Below are 23,500 nucleotides of genomic sequence, written 5' to 3'. Positions count from 1 at the left end.
CAGTGGGAGGTGGGCTGAAGGTGGAGAGGAAGCAGGTCAGGAGTGAATTTTAAGAAAGGGTGTCTGTCTGGGTTGCTGGAGTGATGGACAGATCTGGGCAGGGGGCAGGGGCAGAACTGCTGGAGCCCAAGTCGGGAGCCTGGACGGTAACTGAGGTGACTCCAGGTGCAGGCGGGCGCAGGGGGATGTCAGGTCATCTTGCTGTTGCTTGGGGCATGGAAGAGAGGAGAAAGGGCTCACACGAGTTGGGGGGACTCGGGATCCCAAGAGGCTGGCAGGGCTCAACCCCAACACCCAAGACTCAGAGCCCTGCCTGTGATTGCAAGGCCTCAGCAACAGGACATGGAGTGGTAACCTTCTCCATGAACCCCCAGACCACTTAGTGCCTAGAAATCAGGTCACCACCCACAGGCTCCTGGGTGCAGATGTAAAACAGGGCTGTGACTGTGGGAAAGTCCAGCAGCTCCTCAAACAGTTAAAGAGAGTCACCCTGTGATCCAGCACTTCCACCCTAGGGGCATATCTGTTACTGAGTCCAAGTTTGTACTGCTCGCCACCTGAGAGGCTGATAAACGTGGAGTTGACCTGTTGAGGCAAGGAAGAGTAACTTTATTTGGAAAGTCAGTGGACCAAGAAGGTGGGGGGCTAGCGTCCCGGAGAACCATCTTCCTCAAGTCAGAATTCAGGCTCCTTTGATACTAAAAAGGGGCGGGGGTGTGATTGGTTGTTGCAAACTTCTTGATGTCGGAATCCTTTGTTCTTGCAGCTGTCCATGTGGGTCAGGTCAGGATGTCCCTGTAAACCTCCAACAAGACAAATAATGTTCTCTGTTCTACAACTTTCTATTTCTGTATGAATGGAAAAGTGTTGTACCCTTAAGAGTCAGACCCTTGAGAATGGGCTCTCCTGTCTGTCTCAGTCTACAGGCAATTCTTTTACAAAAGGTGCAGAATCAGCATGACTGAGCCCAGGAAACAGAGCACTGTGTTAGAGCCAGAGGAACAGATACAATATGGAGTCAAATTTGTTTTCCCTATTACACATCCAGGAGAAATGACACTATACTCCCACGCAAACACTTGTACAGCATTACAAAGTCAAAAGGTGAAAACAACTCAAAAGCCTGTCAGTAGATAAAGTGATAAACACAACGTAGCCCATTTATATGATGGAATATTATTCACCCATCAAAAGGGTGAAGCCCTGACACATGCTACAAGCTGGATAAACCTATCATGAAAACATGATACTCATCAAGAGAAGCCAGACACAAAAGGCCCCATTGTGAGTGACTCCATTTGTGTGAAACGTCCAGAACAGGCAAATCCAGAGACAGGTTGCCAGGGACTTGAGAAGTGGATGGAGAGGAGTGACTGGTAGTGGAGCTGAGGGTTTCTTTTTGGGGTGCTGAATGAAATGAGCAAGAAACAGAAAGCCAAGTAGTGTCTGATCCACTCATATGAGGTCCCTGGAAGAGTCAAATCCATAGCAACGAAGTAGGATGGTGGATGTCGGGCTGGGGGAGGTGGGTGGGAGTGACTGCAGATGGGGATAGGGTTTCTTTTTGAGACGATAAAAATGTTCTGGAATTAGATGGTGTTGATGGTCACACAACATTATAAATATTCTAAACATCACTTAATTGTACACCTTGGTTAAAATGGTGAATTTTATCTCAAAAAAAGTTTTTTTTTCTCAAGAAGAAATCAGGCCCCAGGCAGCTCTGTCCAGGTGCCTCCTCTTGGATCTGAAAGATGTTCTGGAGAGTCTTCTGGCTGGTGGGCAACTCAGCTCCCTCTCTGGGGGACCCAGGCACCCTGGCCACCACAGAGGAGCCTCCCTGGAGCCTTGAGACTTCCCCAAGATTCCATTGCCTCACCTCAGAGTGGGGAAAGTGGGGGAAAAGCTGTGAAACCGCAGGCACAAATCCCTACCAGAGCCAGTGGGACCAGCAAGGGCAGCTCTGGGCCCACGGGCTTGGCCTCACCGCCTCTGCTCTGCTGTAACTGGCAGGCAGTCAGGAACCTGGTGAGGCCTTGCCCCATTAACCCTCGAGCCCCACGTCCTCACACCCCTTGTGCTCCACGGGGGCGTCATCCTGAGCTGTTTTTCTGGAAACCCTGAAGTAAACAACCAGTTGGTGGCCATCTTTCTGACAAAGTTCCAGATCCCAGCTGAAGGGAACAGCTGGGTCTTCCCAAGGGCCACTCAGACTCCCTAGCGTGGCCTGACACCCAGTGTCGCCAGGGGGTGGAAATGAGGGGGGTTTCCTGAGAAGGGAGGAGGCCCAGCTGGGAAAATGGAGGCTCCTGGCCAGAACTCAGCAGCCTCTGGTGACCACTGAGGCTTGAAGCCTGGTTGTGCAAGATAGGAATATAGCAACCTGGCCGGGGACCCTGTCCTCTGCCCCCAAACTCCCCTGGGGCTGGGTCTTGGGAGTTCATCGGTTCCCCCAAATGAGTCCAGCCCGGAAAGTCCTGCCCCCAAGGCCTCTGTAGAAACGTTCATGGGAGGGTCCAAGAAAAGAACGAGAAGTTGACGGGCAGCACACAAAGCTGAAACCACCCTCCTGTCCAGCCTGCAGGTCAACCTCCGGCCATGGTTAGGGCCGGCTGTGGCATTCCATGACTCAGTTCCCGAGGATGGGGTGGGTCTTCTCTCTGGGCTGTGGCCAAGTGCCTGAGCCTTGAGTGGAAATGAGTCTGGAGCCAAGGCAGCCGGGAGCTCCATCCTCAACTGCGTGCACACGCAGTGGGAAGTGACAACAGATACCTCTGGGCTCGCGTTTTCCTTTCTAAGCACACACCTGCGCGTCCTCGCGCGTCTTCTCTCGGGGGCGGGACCACAGAAGCCGAAGTGCCGGGTTAATCCGTAACTGGGTAACAGCTAACAGCCCCGCCAGGGCTCACGTGTCACTTACATAAGCAGCTAAGACGGCGGAATCCAAGGGAAGTGACACTCGGCCCTGTGCTGATGGCTCACCCTGCGGCAGGCATGCCGCTGTCCGGGGCTGTCGCCGTAAGTGACCCCCAAGCCCTCGCAGCGACACCGCAGCCCAAGTGGAGAGACACCGACACCTACCGTGGTTTTATTTACATTAAAAAGAAAATTTCCAGTTCTCAATGAGCTGGGGTGAGATTTTTGAGAATTCCAACTCGCCCCACAAGTTTCCAGTACTGTTTCAAGTTGTCGGGCATCCCATAGCACCGCAGTCAACCACCCGGATAACTGTCCGCAACCCAGAGCCTGCATGGACGCGGTCACCCGCCCGTCGACGGGCATGCGCAGTCACCGATAGCGACAAAATCGCAGGCCGGCCCCAACCCCGCCCCCGTCAGTCCTTCATCCTGACCTCCCATTGGCTAGCGCTGGCACGAGTCTGCAGCGCCTGAGCAGCCGACCAATGGGATAGCCGATGGGCGTGGCCAAGGGCGGGGAGGCAAGGCTCGCCGGCGCGCGTCCATTGGTCGGCTCGGCGAGGGGAGGAGCGCTGCCTTCCAGGCGCCCCTGCAGCCGCGATGAGCTTCAGCCGCCTGTGCCGCCTCCTGAAGCCAGCGCTCCTCTGCGGGGCTCTGGCCGCACCTGGCTTGGCCAGCACCATGGTGAGCGGGGCGCCGCCGGCTGGCTGGCGGGCCGTTGGGCGGGCGCGCGGAGCTGCGGGGACCTTGGGCTGGCGGCGCTGGCTGGGGGCGCGCGAGCAGTACTCGGCCGCCCCCTCCGCGGCGGTCGGAGCGGTGGCTAGCGCGCGGGCCTGGGTTACTGAGTCTAGATCGGGGACTGGGGGCGGCTCCCGGGAGGCCGGGTTAGGGCTAGGCGGTCGGAACCCCCGGGTGGGCGCCCCTGACGCGCAGACGCTGCTGCTTCAGGGCAGCTGAGGGTGGCGTCGTCGGCCACTAGCGACCCGCCTGCTGCCGGGGGAGCGAGGGCGCCGGATGGCCGGAAAATCCGGGATCACGCGCCTCGGGGTGTCACTGCCCCTCCCCCGCCCTGCGCCTCCCGGGGCCCCGCTCGTTGGCGTCACAGAGCAGCGGCCCGGCGCCCTTGGCTACTGGCTCTTTGTCCTCCTGGCGCGGCCCTCGGTGGGCACAGGAGCGGCCAGGAACGGGCGGGCATGGGCCGCGCAGCCGCCGGCTCCCCGGGTCGTCGCGGGCAGCGGCGCCGGTTGCCAGCCGGGCGGCGGCGCCGAGCCCCCCGGAGGCGGGGGGCTCGAGTGTGCCGTCGCAGGAGGGCGCGCCGCAGGCGGGAGAGGCCCGCGCCTGAGAACTCTGGGCAGGGGGGGCCTGTGGCCGGGGAGAGCTCCTGCGGCGCCGAGTCCCAGAACCCGGTGCGCGCGGGGTCTCCACACCCGCCTAGCAGGGTCCCAAGCCCTTCCCGGCTCTGTTATGTCTTGGGCCAAATGCGCCCTGTCCCGCCCCAGCTTTGAGGAGGAGCCGCCTCACTCTTTCCTTGCCCCGGTGCCCCAGTTGTCCTCCCTTTGGCAGCCCTGGCTGGGCGGGCTGAGCGAGTGGGCCAGGTGGACCCGCACCAGGGCCTGGCACCCCGGGCCCGCAGTCCGCTCAGCACGCCCTTCCGTTGCAGTGCGCGGCTCGCGACGACTGGCGCTGTGCTCACTCCATGCACGAATTCTCAGCCGAGGACATCGACGGTCACGTGGTTCACCTGGACAAGTACCGGTGGGTGCTAGTCGGCCTGACGGGGGAGGCAGGCAGAGGCCTTGGCCCTGACCTGGCTCCTTCGTCCCACCAGGGGCCACGTGTGCATCGTCACCAACGTGGCCTCGCAATGAGGCAAGACGCGCGTGAACTACACTCAGCTGGTCGATCTGCACGCGCGGTACGCCGAGTGTGGTTTACGGATCCTCGCCTTCCCTTGCAACCAGTTCGGGAGGCAGGTGTGTGGCTCTGGGGGCCCCGTTCGTCCTGTGGGCGGAGGTGGAGGCGCGGGCGAGGGCCTGTCTTCTGGAGCAGGGGCCAGAGGGGTGCAGGCTCCTGCCCACTCAGCCCGCACCCTGTCCTGCCACAGGAGCCAGGGAGCAATGCTGAGATCAAAGAGTTCGCCGCCGGCTATAACGTCAAATTCGATTTGTTCAGCAAGATCTGTGTTAATGGGGATGATGCCCACCCGCTGTGGAAGTGGATGAAAGTTCAGCCCAAGGGGAAGGGCGTCCTGGGAAAGTGAGCAGGGGCAAGGGGAGAAGGGAGGGCAGGGTGGCGCCCCGGCGCAGGGGGGGTCTGCAGTTGCCACGGGATTCCTCAGACACCACACTTCTTTTGTAGTGCCATCAAATGGAACTTCACCAAGGTAAGGGGGACTGGAGGCCTAGGGGGGCGACCCAGCCCCCAGCCACAACTGGGCCACTTCAAGGGTCCCCAGCTGTGACCTAAGTGGGGTGGCGGTGGGGGCTGCTTGCTCGCCCCAGCCCTGCGGGCCTCCCGGTACTGACACCGCCTCTCTGGCAGTTCCTCATTGACAAGAACGGCTGCGTGGTGAAGCGGTATGGTCCCATGGAGGAGCCCCTGGTAGGTGCCTTTCGAGGGAGCCTGCTGCGGGGGGTGGGGAGGGGGCACGGGAAGAGGTGCCCTGACCCTTCCTTCCCTGCAGGTAATTGAGAAGGACCTGCCGTGCTACCTCTAGTTCCACAAGGTGCGCCCCTACCCGAGCCTGCTGCCCGTGCCCCTTGGAGCCTTCCACCCGGCACCCGTGACGGTCTGCCCGAAAACCAGCCCTGGTGGGGCAGACCTGAGAACCCGGCGTGCACCCCTGCCGGAGGAAGGCCCCTCGGCCCAGCTCGCAGCTCGGCAACCCCCTACCCCCAGCTGCTTTGTCAGAATAAAACATACAAACTGGCCTGCTGGGTGCTCCTACTTATGGTGGGGGTCTTTTGTCCCAGGCCCCTCCTGGCGCAGTGGCAGGTGTTGCCAGCTCCCCAGGCTGCGGGGGGTGGGGGAGGAGGGATGTGGACGTCGGACTTCCCTCAGGGTTTAGAGGGCTGCACCCTGGGCTGCTAATCGCCTCAGCCCAGCCCAGAGGGCAGGCAGAGCTGATCCTGGGGAAGATAATAACGGCTCCTGATGGGCTGCTGCCCCCTCCACCAGGTCTCCTCCCATGTGCTGAGGCGGGAGGGTCAGGGGACCTAGGCAGTGAGGCCTTGCCTGCTGGAGGCCCGCTGCACCTGGGCTGGGCACCAAGCCAGCCTCACAGAATAGATGCGGAGTCAGGGCACCAGCCTTCTCACGCACCTCATCAGGCACAAGCTGTCCCCCAGGAGGGGCTGTGGGCACAGCCTCCTTGCCTGCCTGCAGCTCGAGGGAGCCATCCTGGAGAGTGTGGAAGGTGGCCCAGCTTGCTGCTGTCTTCCAGACGGGGCCCAGCTCCTGGGCTCTCCTGCCCCTGGGCTGCACAACCAATACCCTCGAGGAAGACCTGGAAGGGCGCCAAGGCAGAGGCTGTAGCCGTGAACACGGAGGTCTGAGGGACCGGACTCAACACCATCAAGAGGGTCCCAGGCAGGGTCCTGTCTCCAACTAGTGTCTGGGCCCAGACACCTCGGGCCTGGCACTGCCAGTTCAGAGGCAGCTGGCTGGCTGTTCCAGTGCCAGGACCACACAGTGGACAAACTGCCTCATGGGGTGGGGTGTCTCCCCTGGCCTGGCCCCAATCATCTGCCAGGCCACGCAGCCTTCAGGAGATGAGCCAGCAGGGAGAGGCCAGCAGCCACCCCTGACCTCAGTCCCTGGGTCCCCCTAATCACCACACCTGGGAGGAACATGCAGTGGTACCTGCAGGCCACAGGAACAGACAGCCTGGGAAGTAGTGAAAATGCACATATATTTAAAAAAGATCTCTTTACATATATACACTTGAATTCATTATAAATACACATAGAAACCAGGGGGCCACCCACCAGCTCCACAGGAGTCCGGAACCTGGGAGAGGTGGCTGGGTAATAATTTAGGGAACAGAGAGCAGGGAGAGGGAATTGCATATATTAATGGGGGGATCTGCCCCATGGAGCCCCCCTAGAGACAGTGGGGCCCTGAGCACCTGGGGTTTCCTGAGTTTCCAGCTCTTGGGGCCACCCAGTTTTGTGGATTATAGGGGTTCAGGCCTGACTAGGCCCTGTAAGGTGGGTGGGGCAGGAGCCCCAACCCAGGCCTGGAGGGGGCAGTAGAGGACCGAGGCACAGAGAGGGAGGAGGGCCCCCACCCCCAGGCCCTTCCTGGGCCTCTGGACCCGGAATCTCCTGAGTGGGACCTGCTTGCAGCCACTGCCCCACCAGGCAGGGCCTCAGAGGGGCCCCCCAGGGCTGGCAGCATCTTGGGGGACTGCCCAGGCATCGGCGGGAAGGCACTGCAGTGGGGGCCTTGGTGGGCTGGATGAGGGCACCCTGGCCCCCAGTCCTCTCAGTAGTCGGCAGGGGAACCCAGCCTGATGGCCACCCGCTTCCTTGGTGTAGGTGTGGCATGTTCTTACAGTCCTGTCTGGGAAGGATGCCCGGCGGCGCCTAGGAGTTTGGGAATGGGGGGCTGAACTGGATGACGCTCTGCCGCTCAGGGCCCCCACCGCCTCCAGGAGCGCCCGGGGCCCCGGCACCAGCCCCCAGCGGGCCAGGGGGTTCGGCGGGTGGCACAGCGTTGAGGGAGCGCAGCATGTCCTCCAGCACCTCCTTGAAGTTGATGTCACAGCCCTGGTGCAGGAGGGCTGCAGGGTCAGTCGGGGCCTCAGGGGCGTCCGGAGCGCCCAGCAGCAGGCCACCGGGGCCGGGGACCGGCGGCGGCGGTGGGAAGGTGAACGGCGAGGGTAGAGGGAAGGCCTGGGCGGGTGGGCTGTAGGTGAGGTCTAGGACCTCGCTGGGGCCGCAGGGCATTGCAAGCGGGCGCAGGGCGGCCGGTGGAGGGGGAAGCCCACGGCTGCGCGCCTGCTTGCGCTTCACGTCGGCGTCCATGAGCTGCAGCTCCTGCAGCACCCGGTGCACGCAGCCCTCGGGGATCTTGATGCCTGCAGGGCGCCAGGAGGTCAGGGCCTGCGGGGGGCCGACCTCCCCCACCCCGCCCGCGCCCACCGCTCACCAACTTGCTTCTTCTTGTCCTTGGTCTTGAGACGTACGATCTGCAGGTAGCTGCTGCTGGTGACGTCGGCCATGACGGCGGCGATGCGGCCCCACACGCGCAGCAGGGCCCCGCACAGCATGTAGTGGTGGCGCAGCCGCAGGCCCTGCGCGCAGTCCTTACCCTGCTGCGCCAGCCGGCAGTGCCGGTTCCTGCACAGGACAGGCTCGCTGCTGTGCCTGCCTTCCCAGCCCCGCCCACCCTGCTCCGGCCCCTTGCCCCTCATCCGCAAGCCTCCAGGACCGCCCTGGCTCCTTCCACAGCAGCGCACAGCCTCCCCCTCTCCAGTCCAGCCTGGGCCTCACCACGTGGTGTGGCTGCAGTGCGTCAGCGAGAAGGTGTAGCTGCTCTCCCAGTGCTCCCTGGCCTCCTCCGCTGTCACCTGTGGAGACAGGCAGTTGGGCCCCTGGACGGGTGTCCCCGGGCTCCACAGTGCCCCAGGCCTGCTCATCTTGCACCTGGTAGCCAGGGCAGCGGAGCATGGAAGCCGAAGGCGGCCTGGGGACAGCAGGAGGCCCGCCAGGGAGGAGCCACGGGGGAGGCTGGAACTACAGGGCCTCGGTGGGGGCACGGCTGGGCCTACCCGGTGGAACTTCCGGCACAGGCTGTCGAACGTCTCCAGCTGGCTCTGCCGCCCGATGTTGGGCTTATACACGGTGAAGAGCTTGCCGCGGTTCTGCTGGGCCAGCAGGCAGCTGGGCTTGTTGTCACGGACCTGGGCAGGGGTGGGCGTCAGGGCGGGGGCACTACCCCACGTGCTGAGTGTTGGTCCCCAAGGTATGCGTGCCCAAGAGGGCCTGAGGCTGACTGCTGCCCTCGCCCCGCAGCCCACCAGCTGCTGGGGTCCTGCCCTTGGGGTACTGGGGGCTTGCTGGGGGTCCCCACCTTGTAGGAGAGGTAGAAGCCGTCGTGGGTGCCTGTCAGCTCCAGAGACCTGGCATACGCCTCCTCCCACTTCAGGCCGCGGTCCACGCTGATCTGCAGGGCCCGTGGGCATTAGGGGGATGTGGGGGGCGGGGACGATGGGTGGGACGAGGGGGTGGGGATGTGGGAGCTGGGAGGAGGAGTGGGATGTGAGGGCGGGGATGAGGGAGTGGGGACGATGGGTGGGACAAGGGGCGGGGTGAGAGGCGGGACAGTGGGCGGGGATGTGTGGGGCGGGGATGATGGGTGGGGACATGGGGGGCGGGGATGGGGGGCGGGGACGACGGGCGGGACGAAGGGCCTGGGCGGTGTCTGATCACCTTGTAGAAGACCACCTGCCCGTCCTGTGGGTGCCCGGGGGCCAGGAACACCTGCTGGCTCTCCTCGTAGATCTCGTCGATGCCGGGAGCCAGGTCTGGAAGAGAGCCAGCAGGATGAGTGGGGCCCAGGCTCCGGCCTTGGGGAGGGGGGTCTAGCAGGGCGGGCCTGGCCTGGCCGCCGGTGCTCACCCAGGATGCCCATGTCATATTTGCCCTCCTTCTTGTCCACCGCGATGAGGTGGTCGAAGGTGTCGGAGAAGTACTGGAACAGCGCGTTCTGCTTGTGCACTTCCAGCCCCAGGATACGGTTCAGGAACTTGGTGATGGAGCAGTCTGGTGGCGGGACGGAGCCTCAGGCTGCGGCTGAGCCCAGCCTCTCCCTGTCCACTGGACACGGAAGTTTGGGGGCGCCGCCCGCCCCAGGCTCTACTGGGGGCTCACCCTTCTCCACATCCAGGCAGCCGGACCTGGACTCGCGCCCTCCGATGCCAACCGACAGCAGCCCCTGCTTCATGTCTGCGGGGAGGGAGGGGGCCTCACACCTGCTTCCCTCCCGGCCCTCACCCCAGCCCACCAGGGATCCCCCTCACCACCAGTGTCCCCTTGGCATGTGTGGGGAGGACCTTTTGACACCAATCCCAGTGGCCCAGATGGCACCCCTTGGGGAGACTGCAGGCACCCCAACTCACCGCGGAAGAAGGCGGCGTCCCCTCCCGGGTAGCCCTGGGGCAGCGGCACCTTGCTCTCGGTCTGGCTAAGGATGGTGGTGAGGACGCAGCTGAGGGCCCGGGCGCCGTACTGCGTGGAGGGGCGAGGGTCGTGTCAGAGGCTGGGCTGGGCACCCCGGGACCCTCCTCTCTCGGGCCCTACCTCCTTGGGTACCTTGTTCTCAAAGTTGTACTTGCTCAAGTCCCGGGACTCGGTGGCTCGGCGGTCTCCGTGGGTCAATGCCCCCTGCCCAGGATGGGAGAGGCTGTCACAGGTGGCCCACACTCCTCCCTGATCTGCCCTCCTCAGGGAGCCTCCCCCAGCCCCTGGCCCGCACACTCACCAGGCTCTCCAGCCGCTTGGCCACAATGGAGGCAAACCTGCGCTCCCCAGCCAGCTCTGAGATGAGGAAGATGTACTCGGGTGCAGAGACCTGGTTGGACCGGTGGGTCCTGCCTGGAGGCAGAGGAGACTTTTAGAGACCTTGGCAGGCCTGCAGGGTTGGGTGACCTGGGGCAGGGGTGGGGACAGGGCTAACCGAACTGCTGGATGGCGCGGTCAGCACTCCAGGGAAGCTCAAGCGTTATGTGGACCCGGCGCCGCTGGTTCTGGACCCGGCGGTCAGCTTGGAGGGAGACACCGGAGCTGGAGGCCTCTGAGATGATGGCCACGAGCTGGGGAGGCGTGGACACGGCCAGGTCATCAGGGCAGACAGCCTGCTCCTCCGGCCCTGGGCCCAGGTCACTTGGATGCATTCAGGGTGACCCGCACAGGAAGTTCAGATACGCGTATCCGTAGAGGTGCCCGTGTGGGCTTAGAACAGAGTCTTGACCACCCCTGGAGGGTCTGCCTGCCTTGTGGACATCAGCTCCCATGGAGCAGCTCAGAGAAGCTGCGGGCATGGGCGACTCGGACAGAAGGTGGGGCGGGCCAGGGAGGGCTTTGGTCCTCGAGCCAGCCCTCCAGGACCCCTGAACCTCCCCTGCCCACAGGGCCCTTGTGGGCTCCCCGCTCCTGGTCCAGGGGGTGCCCTGCAGACACAGCCCCACAGTTACCTCCCCCAGGGCCCCACCTTCTCGCCGTTCATGAACCGTTCCTTCTCCCTGAGGTTCACGTGGTCGATGGAGAGGCCCTGCTCTGCCCGTGACTCGAAGGCCACTGTCCCATCAGGCCTGGACACCACGCGGCCCTTCCTGCCGGTCATCTGTGGCCAGGGTGGGGCCAGGGACAGGCTGTCAGCTGGTGTGGCTGCCAGGGGCTGGTCCCCGCGTGTCTCGGTTTCCCCACCTGTGACCCTGGGGCACCTGGGTGTGTGTGGCGAGGGGCAGCAGACCCTGGGCCAGGACTCGCCTCTCCCCGGGCTTGGGGCCCACGGAGCAACTGACAGGGTTTTCACTTGTCTTCCTAAGTCTTTTCCCAGAACCCAGCTGCCTTGGGCCACAACAAACTTAAGGTGGCACCAGAAGGACGTCCTGAGAAACAGCAGACTAGCCCAGGTAGAAGGAAGCACAGGGGTGTTCTGGGGTCGGGGGACAGGCCTGGGCCCAAGAGTGCACCCAGAACACAGAGGATGTGTGGGGCAGGGGGACGAGGAGCTGGGCCAGAGGGCGGGGGGGGGGCGGCAGTGGCTAAGAGAAGAGAGCCCTCCAGCAGCAGCCCTGGCCAGTGAGCAGGACACTTGGACGCTGGGCCCTGTGGCCACCCTCACCTCTCCAAGACAGCCACCAGGGGGCACCAAAGCTCACCTCTGCCACCCTCTCTGGGCCCCCCAGCTGGTCAATGAGCTCGTCCAGGGTGTTGACAGGCAGCTCCCGACCCAGCGCCCGCACCTTGGCCAGCAGGTCCTGCTTCAGCCGCTCAACCCGCTCCAGGACGCCAGGGCCATGCAGGTCTCGCTGTGGGAGGCACAGCGGGCCTGTGGGGCCAGAGGGTCAGAAATGACCAGCCAGGCCACCTGCTCACAGCCATACTTGCAGGGAGACGCAGTCCTGGGCCGTGGAGGATGAGGGGGTCCCTCGGGAGTGGGGGTAAGCCAGGTACCCAGGAGGTGTGGGGGTCCAGAACCTCCTTAACCCCAGGCTGTCAGCATGAACCCGGCTTTGCCCCTGCCCAGCCATGCGCCCTGACTCCCCTGAGACTCAGCACCCCGACTTGAGAAACGGGGAAATGGAGGGCAGCCACAAGCCTCACCGCGGTCATCAACTGGAAGCCCGATGGTGTCCACGATGACCACGTCGTCATCCATCAGGGACTCGGGGGAGGAGTGGAAGTCGCTGTCCAGGCCGCCGTCCGACTCCGTGCTGCTGTCATCACTGATCCGGATCACGCCTGCCACCTCGCACGCCAGCCTGGGTGCCTTGGCTCCGCGGCCCCGTGGCCGCCCTGCAGGAAAGCAGGCAGGGGTCACTGTGGTCCAGCCCTGCGTCTCTGTCCAGGGGACCTGGCCTGGAGGGACTCCCAGCAGCCTGGGGACAGGCCAGTGTGTGGGGGATGGTCAGGGTTCAGGGCCCAAGCCCCTAGCTCCATCCAGCTTTGGCAGGTCTGGGTCCTGCTGTTGGCTAGGGCGCAGGGTAAAGGAGCAGTTTTAACATCCCCGACAGACTTCCTGACACACTGGTGTGTCCTCGGGCCACACCTAGGGAGGGCACATGCCCAAACTCATGAGGCGGCCCTGGGCGGGTCAGCCCGAGGACATGCTCAGGTCCTGAGGGGATGGTGGTCCAGGGGCCCAGGAATTTGGCTGCTGACCGGGAGCCCAGAAGGCCAGTCCTGGGAAGTGGAAGGAGCCAGATTGGGCCCCCAGGCCTGGCTGTGTGCCCTCAGGTGAGTTGCTTGGCCTCTCTGAGCCTCACTTCCCACCCTGAGCTGCTGCTGGGTATTTGCCTAGAAGGACAGCAGGCACTGCATGCCAGCAGGTGCTATGAAGTCACTTCCCCATCCAGGATGCTCTTTAAAGGCTCCGTCCTGGTCCACTGGACTGGTGCGGTTTCAGCCTTGAGGTCTCACTTGCACCCAGGCCCTGGCCTTTTGGAGGCGAGGACAGATACTGCATGGGGTGCAGGGATGAGCTAGCCATACTCCCATCCTGCAGCGCTGGGTTTGTTTTATTTGCTGACTCGGCAGCTGCCTCGGAGGCTTGGGGTGGGGGTCAGGGGTCAGGCCATGTGTCTGTGCAGCCAGCAGCAGAGGGGGCGGCGGGCATGACCCCCACCCAGCGCTCAGAAGGGAGGGAGGCTGGAGGGAGGTGGTGGACAGGGCTTACGTTTCCTCTTACTGCCTGCTCCTCTCTCCCGCTTTCTCTTCGTTGAGGGAAAGTGCTTCTGGATTAGTGACAGGAAGACGCCCCTGAGAGTGAGAAGCAAGGTCAAGCTGTCGGGCCAGGAGACCTGGAGGGGATGGTCCCACGTGTGGGTTTGCTCTGTGGGGGGATGCCTGGTGCCAGGGGACCCTGCGGGTGGGTCTGGGCACAGGGACTCACGTCAGGGGCTCAGAGAAGGTGGGCAGGAGGGAAAGGAGCTGCAAGGACAGTGGGGCGGGGGCCCCCTCTGCACCTGGGGGGTCCGTGGCTACAGGGGGCACAGTTGTGCTGTGATGGGGGTACTCCTGCTGTCAAAGGGCCCACAGCAGGGGCTGACCACCTCTGTGGGGTACGGGGCAGCTTCCAGGAATGGGGAGTGAGGAGGGGCTGGGGGCTTCCCAGAGAAGAGACGTGATGCTGGGGTGTGGCGGACAGGATGGGGCAGAGCTGGGCAAGGGGCCTTGTGCTGGGACCTACGCTCAGGGTGGGCGGGGGTGGCCTCTCTGGCTCTGGGGTGAGGGGCCCGGGTCTTCAGGGACCACCTGGGCCAGTCTCTATAATCCAAGCAGCCCTTGAAATAGCACCATAACCACATTGGGAGGTGGGCACCTGGGAGCCTCACTCTAAGGTCCTGGGACCCTCTGCAGCACCCTCCCTGTTCTGGGGTCTCCACAGTTCCCGCTTTGGGCCTTACAACTACAGCTGGGCCTAAGGTCTCTGAAGGTCGGGGCCGGCTGGCTCCCGCAGCTGGGGTCACATACAGGGCCAGACCACAGGTTGGCCCCAGGGCAGGGACACCTAATCAGTCACACAGGGAGGGGTCCCCAGGGGCCCCAGGCACCACTCACTCAGCGGCGGAGACGAAGCCGTCAAGTTGCCCCTCTTTCTCATCCAGCACCTCCCGAGTCCGCGCCTCACCCGTAGACTGCAGCCCGATGACCACGCACTGTGGGGTGCGGTGGGGGTGAGCGGCTGGGGCCCCTGCCCACCAGCCCAGGAGCGGGACCCCAGAGGCGCCCACAAGGAAGCCCCAGGCCCCTACACCCAGCCCAACAGCAGGAGAGCTGGGGTTGGCCTCAGTTTCTGCCTCCTTCCCCGGGGTCCCCCTGTGTCCTGAGGGCTGCCGGGCCCCCAACAAGCCCAGATCTCCACCTGGCAGCCAGGAGCCAGCCTCAGCTCCTGCATCTCTGCTCTTCTCATCTGGCCCCTGCCCTGTTCTTTCTGGAGACACGGGGAGCTAGGCAAGACCCTGTCTGCCACTTGCTGCAGGGAGCTTGGACTGAGCGGGACCAGAACCTTCTGGGCCTCAGCACGGCTGTTCCCAACCCTGTCTTCATGGGTCCAGCCCAGTCACGCGCAGCCTCCTTTGCGACTGTGGGACTGACACCGGGTGCCTGGTTCTGCCCAGTGGCCCTTCACACGGGGATGCAGGGTCCCAACACAGCCCCGCCACCACCTGCATCAGCGCACCTTGTCCCGGGCCAGCTCCTCCTGGGCCAGCTCCACCAGCCGGCACACCTTGGCGGCAACACACAGGTACTTGAAGAATCGCTGGTGGGCTGACCAGAACTGACCCCACAGGGACTTGCGAGACTCCAAGCCGATCCAGTCGGCTGCCTGCTGGAACACGCCCAGGGCCTCGGCCCACTGCAATGATACGGTGGGCTGAGCACACAACGGCCAGCCCCGCCCGGGACCTGGGCTGCCTGCCCACCAGCCACATTCCACTGAAGTGTGGGGCCAGGGGCGGGGGGCCACCACTAGAGCAACAGAGGCACTGATGATACCCCACCCGTCAGAAACATTCAGAAACCAAGAAGCATGGCACTGGCATGGCCAGGTGAAAACGGCACGCAGCACATTGGGAAGTAAACCATGCTTGCAGGTGGAGGGGCACCTGCAGTGAGCGCCTTCTGCCAGCAGCCACTGGGCTCTGGACACTTTAGATCAGGGGTCTCCCTAGGGTGGTCCTGCCCCCAGGGGACACTGGACCATGTCTGGTGCATCTATGGCTGTCACACTGTGGGGCTCCTGGCATCAAGTGGGTCGGAGCAGGGATGGCCCCAGGGACAGACTGAAAAAGGCCACCAGCTCTGGGTCATGCCCTGGGGGCAACATGCTCATGAAACCGTGGGGAGGTGAGGCAGGGACCAGTTCTACAGTCCGTGTGGAATTCTCGACCAGAACAGAATCTAGACGCTGAGCTCCTGCCAAAGACCGAGGCGGGCAGGCCAGCTGCTCCCCGTCCGATAATTTGACAAATCCCTGTGGCATCTATATGGACTGATGCTGAAGGCGACGGGGGTAAATGCCAAGGGGAGATGCAGGCGCCCACTTGGTGAGAGACTCACCAGCAGAGCCGCCCGGTTGTAGATGCGCTCAAAGGCCGGGGCCAGCGGGATCTCCTCGATGCGGAAGGTGACACCAGAGAAGCTGAGCTGGCGTGCGATGTACATGCCGCTGACCTTCATGTCCATGGCCACGATCTCCATGGCGCCCACACCCCTGCAGATGAACACAGGCTGCCTGGGCACTGGCCGGGGACCTGCTGGACTCCATGCTGGGCCCCACCCAGGGACGGAGTGCCCCAGAGCTGAGCCCTAGGAGAGGGAGGAAGGGCCAGGTACGCTGGTGGGGGCGGAGACAGTGTGTGTGAAGACCCTGTGGCTGCCACCCGTGGGCCTTGGAAACGGAAAAAAGGCGGTCTGCTTGGGCCAAGGAGGGGCCCTAGCCCCGAGACTGAGGGAAGCACTAAGCAGAGAAAGGACGGGACTTGCATTTTAAGATCCCTCTGGTTGCCAGAGGAGCGGGGTGGTGGCACCTGACACCATGCCTCCATGTGTGACAAGCAGGGCCCTCTGTTGCTCCTCTCCCGTCATAGGTGGGGTGGGGGTGGGGCACACCTCTTCTCGATGGCATGCAGAAACTCCTCGAAGGTCCGGAAGGGCGTCCCCTCGCCCCAGATGCCCAGGCGGCTCATGTAGATCATGTTCCTGGGCTCAGAGGCACCTGGGGGAGGGGGACATTCTGTCAGGGCCTCTAGCCCAGCAAGGCCGGGGGCCTGAGGCTCCTGTTGACAGAGGGGAGGCCCCTGATGGGGCTTGGTGTCTATGTGAGGACAGGGGTCTGTATCCAGGTGCCTCCTAGGGCCTGGCGGGAGCCGGGGTACATACCAGGGGGCCAGGGCAGGCATCATCAATCGATGACCGATGGGGCCCTGGTAGCTCCCCGCCCCTCCCCCACACCCTAACCTGTGGCGCTGGCGTAGACCACCCTGGCCAGGGGCAGCTTGTTCTGCAAGTCCAGCACGGCCTTGCCCATCTTGGTGGAGCTGGCGTTCTTCGCCTTGTGACACTCATCAAACACGATCTGGGGCAGGTGTGGGTTAAGGACTGTTTTGGAAGGCAGGCCGCTCTACAGACCCAGCATGGGGCCCGAGGCGGTCCCTTCCTGGTCTGAGGAATTCTGGAAGGTACCTGGGGGGTATGTGGCCATGGGGTGGGTTACCTGGGTGTGTGAGGCTGCCAGGGCCAGTAGCAGACAGCCTCTTGGGCCCCACATGATGTTGACAAAAATTGGAAGACAGAAACTTCTCAATGTTTTAAGGGGAAAAAAGAGCAAGTTACAGCAAGTAAGTCTGTCACGAAGTCATCTGAGAGGCAAGGTGAGAGCCCCCCTACACGCGCGCACACACGCCGAGGGAAGGAGGGGCTCTAAGGTTGGCTGGGGGCCAGTGGGCAGCCCTGTGCCTCAGGTTCATGCTGCTGCTTTTCTGGCTGGGGCTGCAGGGGTGTCGCCTGGCACCCAGACGCACTGTGACTTTGCTGCTGCTTCTGGCTTGTGGGAGCTTTGAACAGACCAAGGACTCGCAGGGGCCCCTCCTCATCTGAAGGAGTGAGGGGGAATTTTCGAGGCTGCAGTCACCCCACTTCTGGGACTGGCTAGAGAAGACAGTGAGAAGGAAAACAGGGCGCCCTGGGCATGTAATGCTCACTTGGGGCAGACAGGCTGGAAACCACTAGAATGTCTCCTTGACAGGGAAATGGCTGAGGGGCAACAGGGCAGCGTGACATGCAGGGACGGGATGGACATGAAATGGTACGCAGGGGACCCTGGGAGAACGGTGCAGAGGAGGAGGGACGCGCCACAGGGGGCCTGCAGCACCCATCAGTATGACCAGGCTGGCCGGGCTCCACTGTGGGAACGAGGGCGGATCCCAGAGGGATAGAGCCCGAAGGTCCCCTGCAGGCCCCTTGTCAGGTGCCCGGCTGCGGGAGCGGCTGCGGGGAGATGGGAGAGGGTGGTTGCTTGAAGGCTGTTACTGATAAGATGCGTCAGACAAGAAAAGGGTAACACCAGAGAATTACCACTTTTGCTTGTACTTTCTGATACTTTGCTCCCCTACAGTTTGGTGGCAGGGAAAAGAGTGATCTCAGGCGTAGGAGACGAGGAGGGGGAGGCCTGGGGCTTCCTCTGCAGTCGGAAAGGGCCTGGAACAGCGGAGCCCCTGGCCAAGCTCTGGTCTGGCTCGCCTGGCCTGGCCACCCCAGGGAACAGGGATCAACTTGCAGGGCGGGGCCAGGAGGAGGGAGGAAGTGCTCTGCACCCCAGAACTTCAGCCCCCCACCCTGCGGTGTCACAGCAACCACAACCCCGACCCTGCGGGTAGGTCGGGGTCCATCCGGCTGGAGCCAGGAGGCCCAGCCAGACCGCCAGGGGCGGGTAACAGCGGTCACTGAGGGTGAGCCTCCACCACCAGCAGCTTGCTGCCGGGAATTCCTCCCCGACTCCGGCCCCCTTCCGCGCCAGGCCTGGATAAGACTCCCCGTCAAGGCCTCCCCGCCCCCTCCCCGCCCCCCGTCCCCTGAGCCCGCCCACTCCGGCAGGATACCACGCCATCGAAGGCCTCCCCGCACCACTCCAGGATCTGCCGGATGCGCGTGCGGTGCTGCCCGCCTGCCTGGCTCTCCCCGATCAGGGCGGAGTAGGTGGCGAAGAGGACGCCCTCTGAGGTAGTGTTGTCGCCGTACTTGATCTGGGGAGAGCGGCGAGCAATCGGCTCCGCGGGGGCTCCGACCTCCTGGGACCCCCGCCGGGCGAGGGGCTGTGGGCCGCCCACCCTGCTCAGCACGTGCACCGGGATGCCGCGGTAGGGGGCACGGGCTTGCTCCGCTGTGGGGGGGGCACCCACCTTGCTCAGCGCGTGCACTGCAATGCCCGAGGCCGCGATGTCTCGCAGGTCGCGCTCCGCGTCGTACTTGAGATCGTTGGAGACGCTGAACCTGGGGGGGCGGGCCAGCAGGCGTTAGGAGCCCCCTCCCCACCTCGCAGCCCGGCCCCGCGCTCAGGGGGGACACTCACCACAAGGCCTTCTTCCGGCCCCGCAGATAGTTCTCCAGAATGATGCCGGCCACCGTGCGGCCCTTGCCCACGCCAGCGCCATCGCCAATGAGGAAGCCCGCACGCTGCCCGCCGGGGAGCAGGACCTCGTGTTGCTGCGGGGGTGGGGGAGGAGAGGGGCGGTCAGCGCGCGGCAGGGTCGGGGTGCGGCACTGAGACGCCCCCAACGCCGGACGTGGACCAGGTGGGAGACCCCGGAATCACCTGGCAGGCGTATGTGATGGCCTCCAGCTGCAGGGCGGAAAGGGCCCCGCTGTCCGAGGTGGGCAGGGCGAGGGTGTAGGTGATGTCCGGCGGCGGGACGCTAGACAGTGTGCTGGTTTCCACCACGCGGTCCGGGTGCTGCTTCCCGATCTTGGCTGGAGGAGCGGGCAGGTCAGGGGCGTGGCCGGGACAGGGTTGGGGGAGTGGTCAGGGCCTTAGGTCGGCCTGGGGCCGGCATGGGCGGGGCCCACCCCGGAAGGGGGCGGGGCAGCGCAGGGCAAAGGGCGGAGCCTACCAGCGCTCTGCATGAACGCGGTGGACCCACAAAACCCTCCCGCGTAGGAGGCGCGGGAAGGCGGCCTGCCTCTCGGCTACAGCCTCCGCCTGTCTCCGGATTTGTGGGAAGCAAGGATGACAACCCCGGTCACAGAACCACCGCAGTTCCCACACCTGTCTTTGCGGTTTAAGGTACCCTGGCAGGGAACCTTCAGGGGCCCCAGGAACCCGGCACCCCTGGCCGGACAACGCAGGCTGCCTGAGGCTGTGCTGTCCAGAAGTCGCCTGCTGGGGCTTTCCTCCCGCAGGACACTCACACTTGGACGGCACGTAGTCGGCGTAGGTCTCTGCGTGGCCCAGCTCCTCTGCCTCATCCTCCTCGGCCTCGTCCTCCTCCTCAGGCTGACTCTGAGACTGCCGGCCAGGTGCTGTCACTTGGGGGATGGTCCTGTCCCCCCGCAGCACACCAGCCTCCCCGCCAGGTGGTGGGGAGAGGGGCCCCCAGCCCCCAGTACAGCACGGTGCCTTCCTGGAACCTCAGTTTCCCCCTCTATAGAGTGGATAGACCATACTTCTCAGCCAGCCCAGGGCCCAGCACACAGCAGGTGTGTGAATGGGAGTGGCCCTCCCTCGTCCCCAGGAAGGGTAGGCAGCTGTCGGAAGGGGCCTGGCTCACCTGATAGCTGACAAGAAGTGGCGTGCTGGGGAGGGAGGACACAGGGTCCTCAAGGCCTGTAAAAGGCCCACTGGGCAGAAACAGCTGCAGGGGAGATGGAGGGAAGAGTGGCTGTGAGCCTGCAGGCCCTGGGCCCGGCCTCCGGGGCCCACCAGCCCTGTCCTCCAGCCCCTCTGCTGGCCACTGGCCTCCTGCCTGCTGCCTGCCCACCTAGATCTGGTAGAGAAGGAAGTACCACAAATAACAGGGTGTCAGCTACGTAAGCACTAGGAGGGCAGCGGACAACATGATAAATGTAATTAATACTGCTGTACGTTATACGTGAAGGTTGTTAAGCGAGTAAATCCTGCTCATCAGAGGAAAAAATACGTTTTTCTACTTCTTTGATTTCGTATCTGTGAGGTAACGGACGTTCTCTAACTTACTGTGCCAGTCATTTCACAGTGCATGTAAGTCAGATCATTGCACTGTGCACCTTAATCATACACAATGCTGCACATCAACTGTATCTCAATAAAACTGGAAGGAAAAAAGATACACGGCCAAAGGTTTTTAAAACGAAAGTAAGATGAAAGTGAGATACAGGGAGATCAGAAACCTATTCTCAATTCCCTCTCCCTTTTTTTTTTTTTCTGAATTAACAAAAACAAACAAACAGCTGCAGGCCCAGGTTCCTGGAAGGCTGAGTCAGGTTCCTGAGGGCCGCCTGGCCGCAGGGGAGTGGCCACTGGGCTCAGCTGCCTTTCTGCCAGCCGCTGCGGCCACCGGGCCCCACGCTGTCCCCGCGGGCACTTGCACCTGGAGGCAGGGCTGGGCCTGGGTCGCCGTGGAGGCTGCTCTGGGCATGTCGCACCCCCCTGCCAGCCCCAGGCTGGGCCTCTCAGGACCGTCTGTTCCAATGGGTGGTCACAGACCCTTCCTGTGGGTCCCTGGGGCCCAGGGGCGCTGAACCCATCGGAGCAGCTGGGCATACAGCCACCAGCGTCCACGAGTGTGTGCTGGTCTCCGTGGGCTCGGCCCAGCCAGATGGAAGGAAGGCTCCCCATCTGGAGGCACTGGCGCTCCAGCCACATTTCCAACGACCGCCTCTCAAAGCCTCCAAAAGGCTAGGAACTGTGCTCCTGGCAGAGGGGCCTGGATGGAGGCGTCCCCTGGACACCCCTACTGCCCAGCCCTGGGAAGGTGCTAGAGTCTAGGCCTGGTGCACCTGGACACCCTGCTCCTCCCTGACCTCTCCAGGCTGACCTCACCTCGTCCTGGGCCTGGCCACCTCCTGGCTCCCTCCTCCTCCCCGTTCATGTCCTGCACAAGGAGCTGCAGAGGCTACCTACCTCCAGCACAGAAAGCTGCCAGGAGCTGCTCGCCATGGTGACAAATAGGTCCATGCCCCTACCATCCCCGCCAGGCCCATGCAGGAGCCTATCAGGCTTGTTCCTGCCACAGGACCTTTGCACAACGGCTATCCCTTCCATCTGGCCTGGCTGATGCCTCCTCCCCCAACTCAGCCCTGCCTGCCTGCTCTGTTTCACATCACTTTATGTTTCTCTAGCCCAGGGTCTCCCCCCAACCCCAGCACTGTGGACATTCAGGGTCAGGTCACTCTGTGTGGGGGCCGTCATGGGCACTGTGGGTGCTAAGCAGTCCCAGAGGGGCAGAATCACCAGAGTGAGAACCAGTACTGGAAATTACTTTCCACTGCAGTGGAACTCCCTGGTGAACCCCCACCTCCCCAGAGCGAGGCCAGCACAGAGCGGTGTGTGGAGCACAGGGGTGGGGGTGGCAGGAAGCAGTGATGGGACCCAGGGCTGAAGTCCCCTCCAGCCTGTGGTGCCCAGCGTTTTCTGGCCACGAAAACACAGGCACCCTCCAACAACGGCCTCATCTGTGTCTGAATGGCCCAAGACAGGGCCCTGGGATGGCTGCCGCCTTGAAGGCTGGGGGTGCACTGACCTTGTCATGGGTGGAGGGGCCAGTGCTCACGTCCCAGATGGTGGGCACCTGGTTGAGGCTGTCAGCGGGCAGGAAGTCAGGTGTGTCTGCGATGTCCGAGAGGGAGTCCACGGACGAGGAGAAGATGGAGGCATTGGAGAGGTCATCGAGGTACGAGGTGTCCTGGAAGACAGGTCAGGTGAGAGGCAGCTGGGGCAGCCATGCGGACGGTGCCACAGGGGCCCGAGCCACACAAAGGAGAGCAGCACTGACACCTGCTGCCCCGTGGACGGACCCTGAGAGCACGAGCTCAGGGAGAGAAGCAGACACAGGAGGACACACAGTGTGTGAGTCCATGGATGTGAGGCGTCCAGAACAGGCCAGTCCACAGAGATGGACAGTGGGTTTGTGGTTGTCAGGGGCTGGGGGAGGGGTCAGGGAGGTGACTGCTCATGGGGATGGGCTTCTTTTGAGGGTGATGAGAATGTTCTAGAACTAAACAAAGGTGACGGTTTGACAACTCTATGAATATACTGAAAACACTGAATTATGCATTTCAAGTAGGTTAACTGTACAACATGTGAATTACATCAATAAAGCTGTCTTTGAAAGAAAAAAAAGGAAAGATCCCAAGCAGAGGTGAGAGAATCGGAGCCCACAGGCTACAAGCTGGACATCACTTAAGTGACAGTGGGAGAGGGTGCCAGACACCTGGTGCCTTCCCTGGCCCATCCGCATGGAGCTGGCGCCAGGACAGGGACGCTGGGGCCCAGAGGCCCCCACACCCAAGGGAGAAGTCTGCTCTGAAGGTCACACGGTTTGTAAACCTAAATCTAAAGGAAATCAGGCTCAGTGCCGGGAGGGGCTCCTGTGCTCCCTCCCTCCTTCCCACCCCGGTCAAGGGCAAGGAGCACCTGTGTGCCTGGCCTGTGCCAGACATGGGGACACGTGGAGCCAGACCTGGGGCTCTGTGACCGGCGCAGAGCGAGCCCCCACCACACCCCACCGGGTCGCGGTGCCCACAGCGCCCGCCCCCTGGGGAGGCGGCGAGTGCTGTTCTGCCGCAGGGGCCCCAGCGCTGGAGGGAGGGAGCCCCCATCCTGCCTGCTACGGGAGAGCCAGGCCTCGGTGGCCGCAGAGGGCCTGTCACGCTGACGTCTGGCCCCAGCACATTCGTGCCCTGTCAGTGGGAGGTTTCCTGAGCAGGGCAGGGGCCGAGGAGGAGGGAGCGCAGCCCTCAGGGAGCCCCCAGTCCCAAGCACTGTTCTTACATCTCAGCCTCCCAGGGCTGCTGGAGGGTGGTAGCCGCTGGGCTGGGACAGACAGGGCGCACGCCCCACTAATCAGAGGGGGAAGGTGAGGAGGATGGGGGGCAGCGTCCCCGCAGCCCCAGGTCCCTGAGAACGGGCCGCTGCTCTTGGCCAGCGCTGGGCCCTGCCCCCATGCCTCCTCAAGGGCTGTGTTTCTGGGGCTTCCCTCCTGCTGATCTGCACTGGATCAGACCCTGACTCCTGGGGGCGAGGGACCTCCGGGACACTGTCCAGCTTTGCCAGGACTCCGTGCTTGGGTGCTGGTGTGGGCACAGCCCCACAACAGGCTGGCTTGAGCCCCCAGTGCCCAAAGGACAGCAGGCCAGGCATGAACGGGTGGAGAAGGG

At 63.2% G+C, this 23,500-nt stretch overlaps 2 protein-coding genes and 1 long non-coding RNA gene across 6 annotated transcripts in view; 2 read left to right on the top strand and 1 right to left on the bottom strand.

Moving 5' to 3' along the window:
* The first annotated feature begins 3,451 nt into the window (after positions 1 to 3,451).
* On the top strand, positions 3,452 to 5,847 carry GPX4 (glutathione peroxidase 4). Of its 2 annotated transcripts, none has more exons than XM_006206435.4 (7): positions 3,452 to 3,602; positions 4,579 to 4,673; positions 4,747 to 4,891; positions 5,023 to 5,174; positions 5,277 to 5,301; positions 5,460 to 5,519; positions 5,602 to 5,847. In XM_006206435.4, the coding sequence occupies exons 1-7, from the start codon at positions 3,519 to 3,521 to the stop codon at positions 5,632 to 5,634; spliced, it is 594 nt and encodes a 197-aa protein (XP_006206497.2). In that variant the 5' UTR covers positions 3,452 to 3,518; the 3' UTR covers positions 5,635 to 5,847. The 2 variants fall into 2 exon arrangements, with proteins under 2 accessions (XP_006206497.2, XP_072804228.1); XM_072948127.1 differs by lacking the exon at positions 3,452 to 3,602 and adding an exon at positions 4,097 to 4,324.
* Positions 5,848 to 6,811: 964 nt separating this feature from the next.
* SBNO2 (strawberry notch homolog 2) overlaps positions 6,812 to 23,500 on the bottom strand; it is a 44,833-nt gene continuing 28,144 nt past the window's right edge. For 2 of the 3 annotated variants that reach the window (XM_072948124.1, XM_072948125.1), the window contains 28 exons: positions 21,865 to 22,026; positions 19,915 to 19,998; positions 19,556 to 19,652; positions 18,963 to 19,117; positions 18,720 to 18,853; positions 18,550 to 18,640; positions 18,250 to 18,393; positions 16,610 to 16,727; positions 16,262 to 16,367; positions 15,710 to 15,863; positions 14,829 to 15,005; positions 14,207 to 14,304; positions 13,323 to 13,405; positions 12,251 to 12,442; positions 11,806 to 11,975; positions 11,133 to 11,264; positions 10,599 to 10,734; positions 10,404 to 10,516; positions 10,235 to 10,306; positions 10,042 to 10,150; positions 9,794 to 9,868; positions 9,542 to 9,685; positions 9,353 to 9,447; positions 8,994 to 9,086; positions 8,692 to 8,823; positions 8,414 to 8,490; positions 8,070 to 8,260; positions 6,812 to 7,998 (listed from right to left, as the gene is read on the bottom strand). In XM_072948124.1, the coding sequence (XP_072804225.1) occupies positions 7,505 to 7,998; positions 8,070 to 8,260; positions 8,414 to 8,490; positions 8,692 to 8,823; positions 8,994 to 9,086; positions 9,353 to 9,447; positions 9,542 to 9,685; positions 9,794 to 9,868; positions 10,042 to 10,150; positions 10,235 to 10,306; positions 10,404 to 10,516; positions 10,599 to 10,734; positions 11,133 to 11,264; positions 11,806 to 11,975; positions 12,251 to 12,442; positions 13,323 to 13,405; positions 14,207 to 14,304; positions 14,829 to 15,005; positions 15,710 to 15,863; positions 16,262 to 16,367; positions 16,610 to 16,727; positions 18,250 to 18,393; positions 18,550 to 18,640; positions 18,720 to 18,853; positions 18,963 to 19,117; positions 19,556 to 19,652; positions 19,915 to 19,998; positions 21,865 to 22,026 (3,828 nt within the window). In that variant the 3' untranslated portion in view covers positions 6,812 to 7,504. The remainder of the gene's footprint in view (positions 7,999 to 8,069; positions 8,261 to 8,413; positions 8,491 to 8,691; positions 8,824 to 8,993; positions 9,087 to 9,352; positions 9,448 to 9,541; positions 9,686 to 9,793; positions 9,869 to 10,041; positions 10,151 to 10,234; positions 10,307 to 10,403; positions 10,517 to 10,598; positions 10,735 to 11,132; positions 11,265 to 11,805; positions 11,976 to 12,250; positions 12,443 to 13,322; positions 13,406 to 14,206; positions 14,305 to 14,828; positions 15,006 to 15,709; positions 15,864 to 16,261; positions 16,368 to 16,609; positions 16,728 to 18,249; positions 18,394 to 18,549; positions 18,641 to 18,719; positions 18,854 to 18,962; positions 19,118 to 19,555; positions 19,653 to 19,914; positions 19,999 to 21,864; positions 22,027 to 23,500) is intronic. The other variant, XM_072948126.1, reaches the window with a different exon arrangement.
* On the top strand, positions 18,249 to 20,449 carry LOC140688519 (uncharacterized). The gene is made up of 2 exons (XR_012063269.1): positions 18,249 to 18,370; positions 18,746 to 20,449. It is a non-coding gene; the product is annotated as an uncharacterized lncRNA (long non-coding RNA).

The sequence above is a fragment of the Vicugna pacos genome, chromosome 22 (assembly GCF_048564905.1).
Source record: "Vicugna pacos chromosome 22, VicPac4, whole genome shotgun sequence".
Taxonomy (NCBI): Eukaryota; Metazoa; Chordata; class Mammalia; order Artiodactyla; family Camelidae; genus Vicugna; species Vicugna pacos.
The sequence above is the reverse complement of the archived record's forward strand: the minus strand, read 5'-3'. Positions and strand labels throughout refer to the sequence as shown.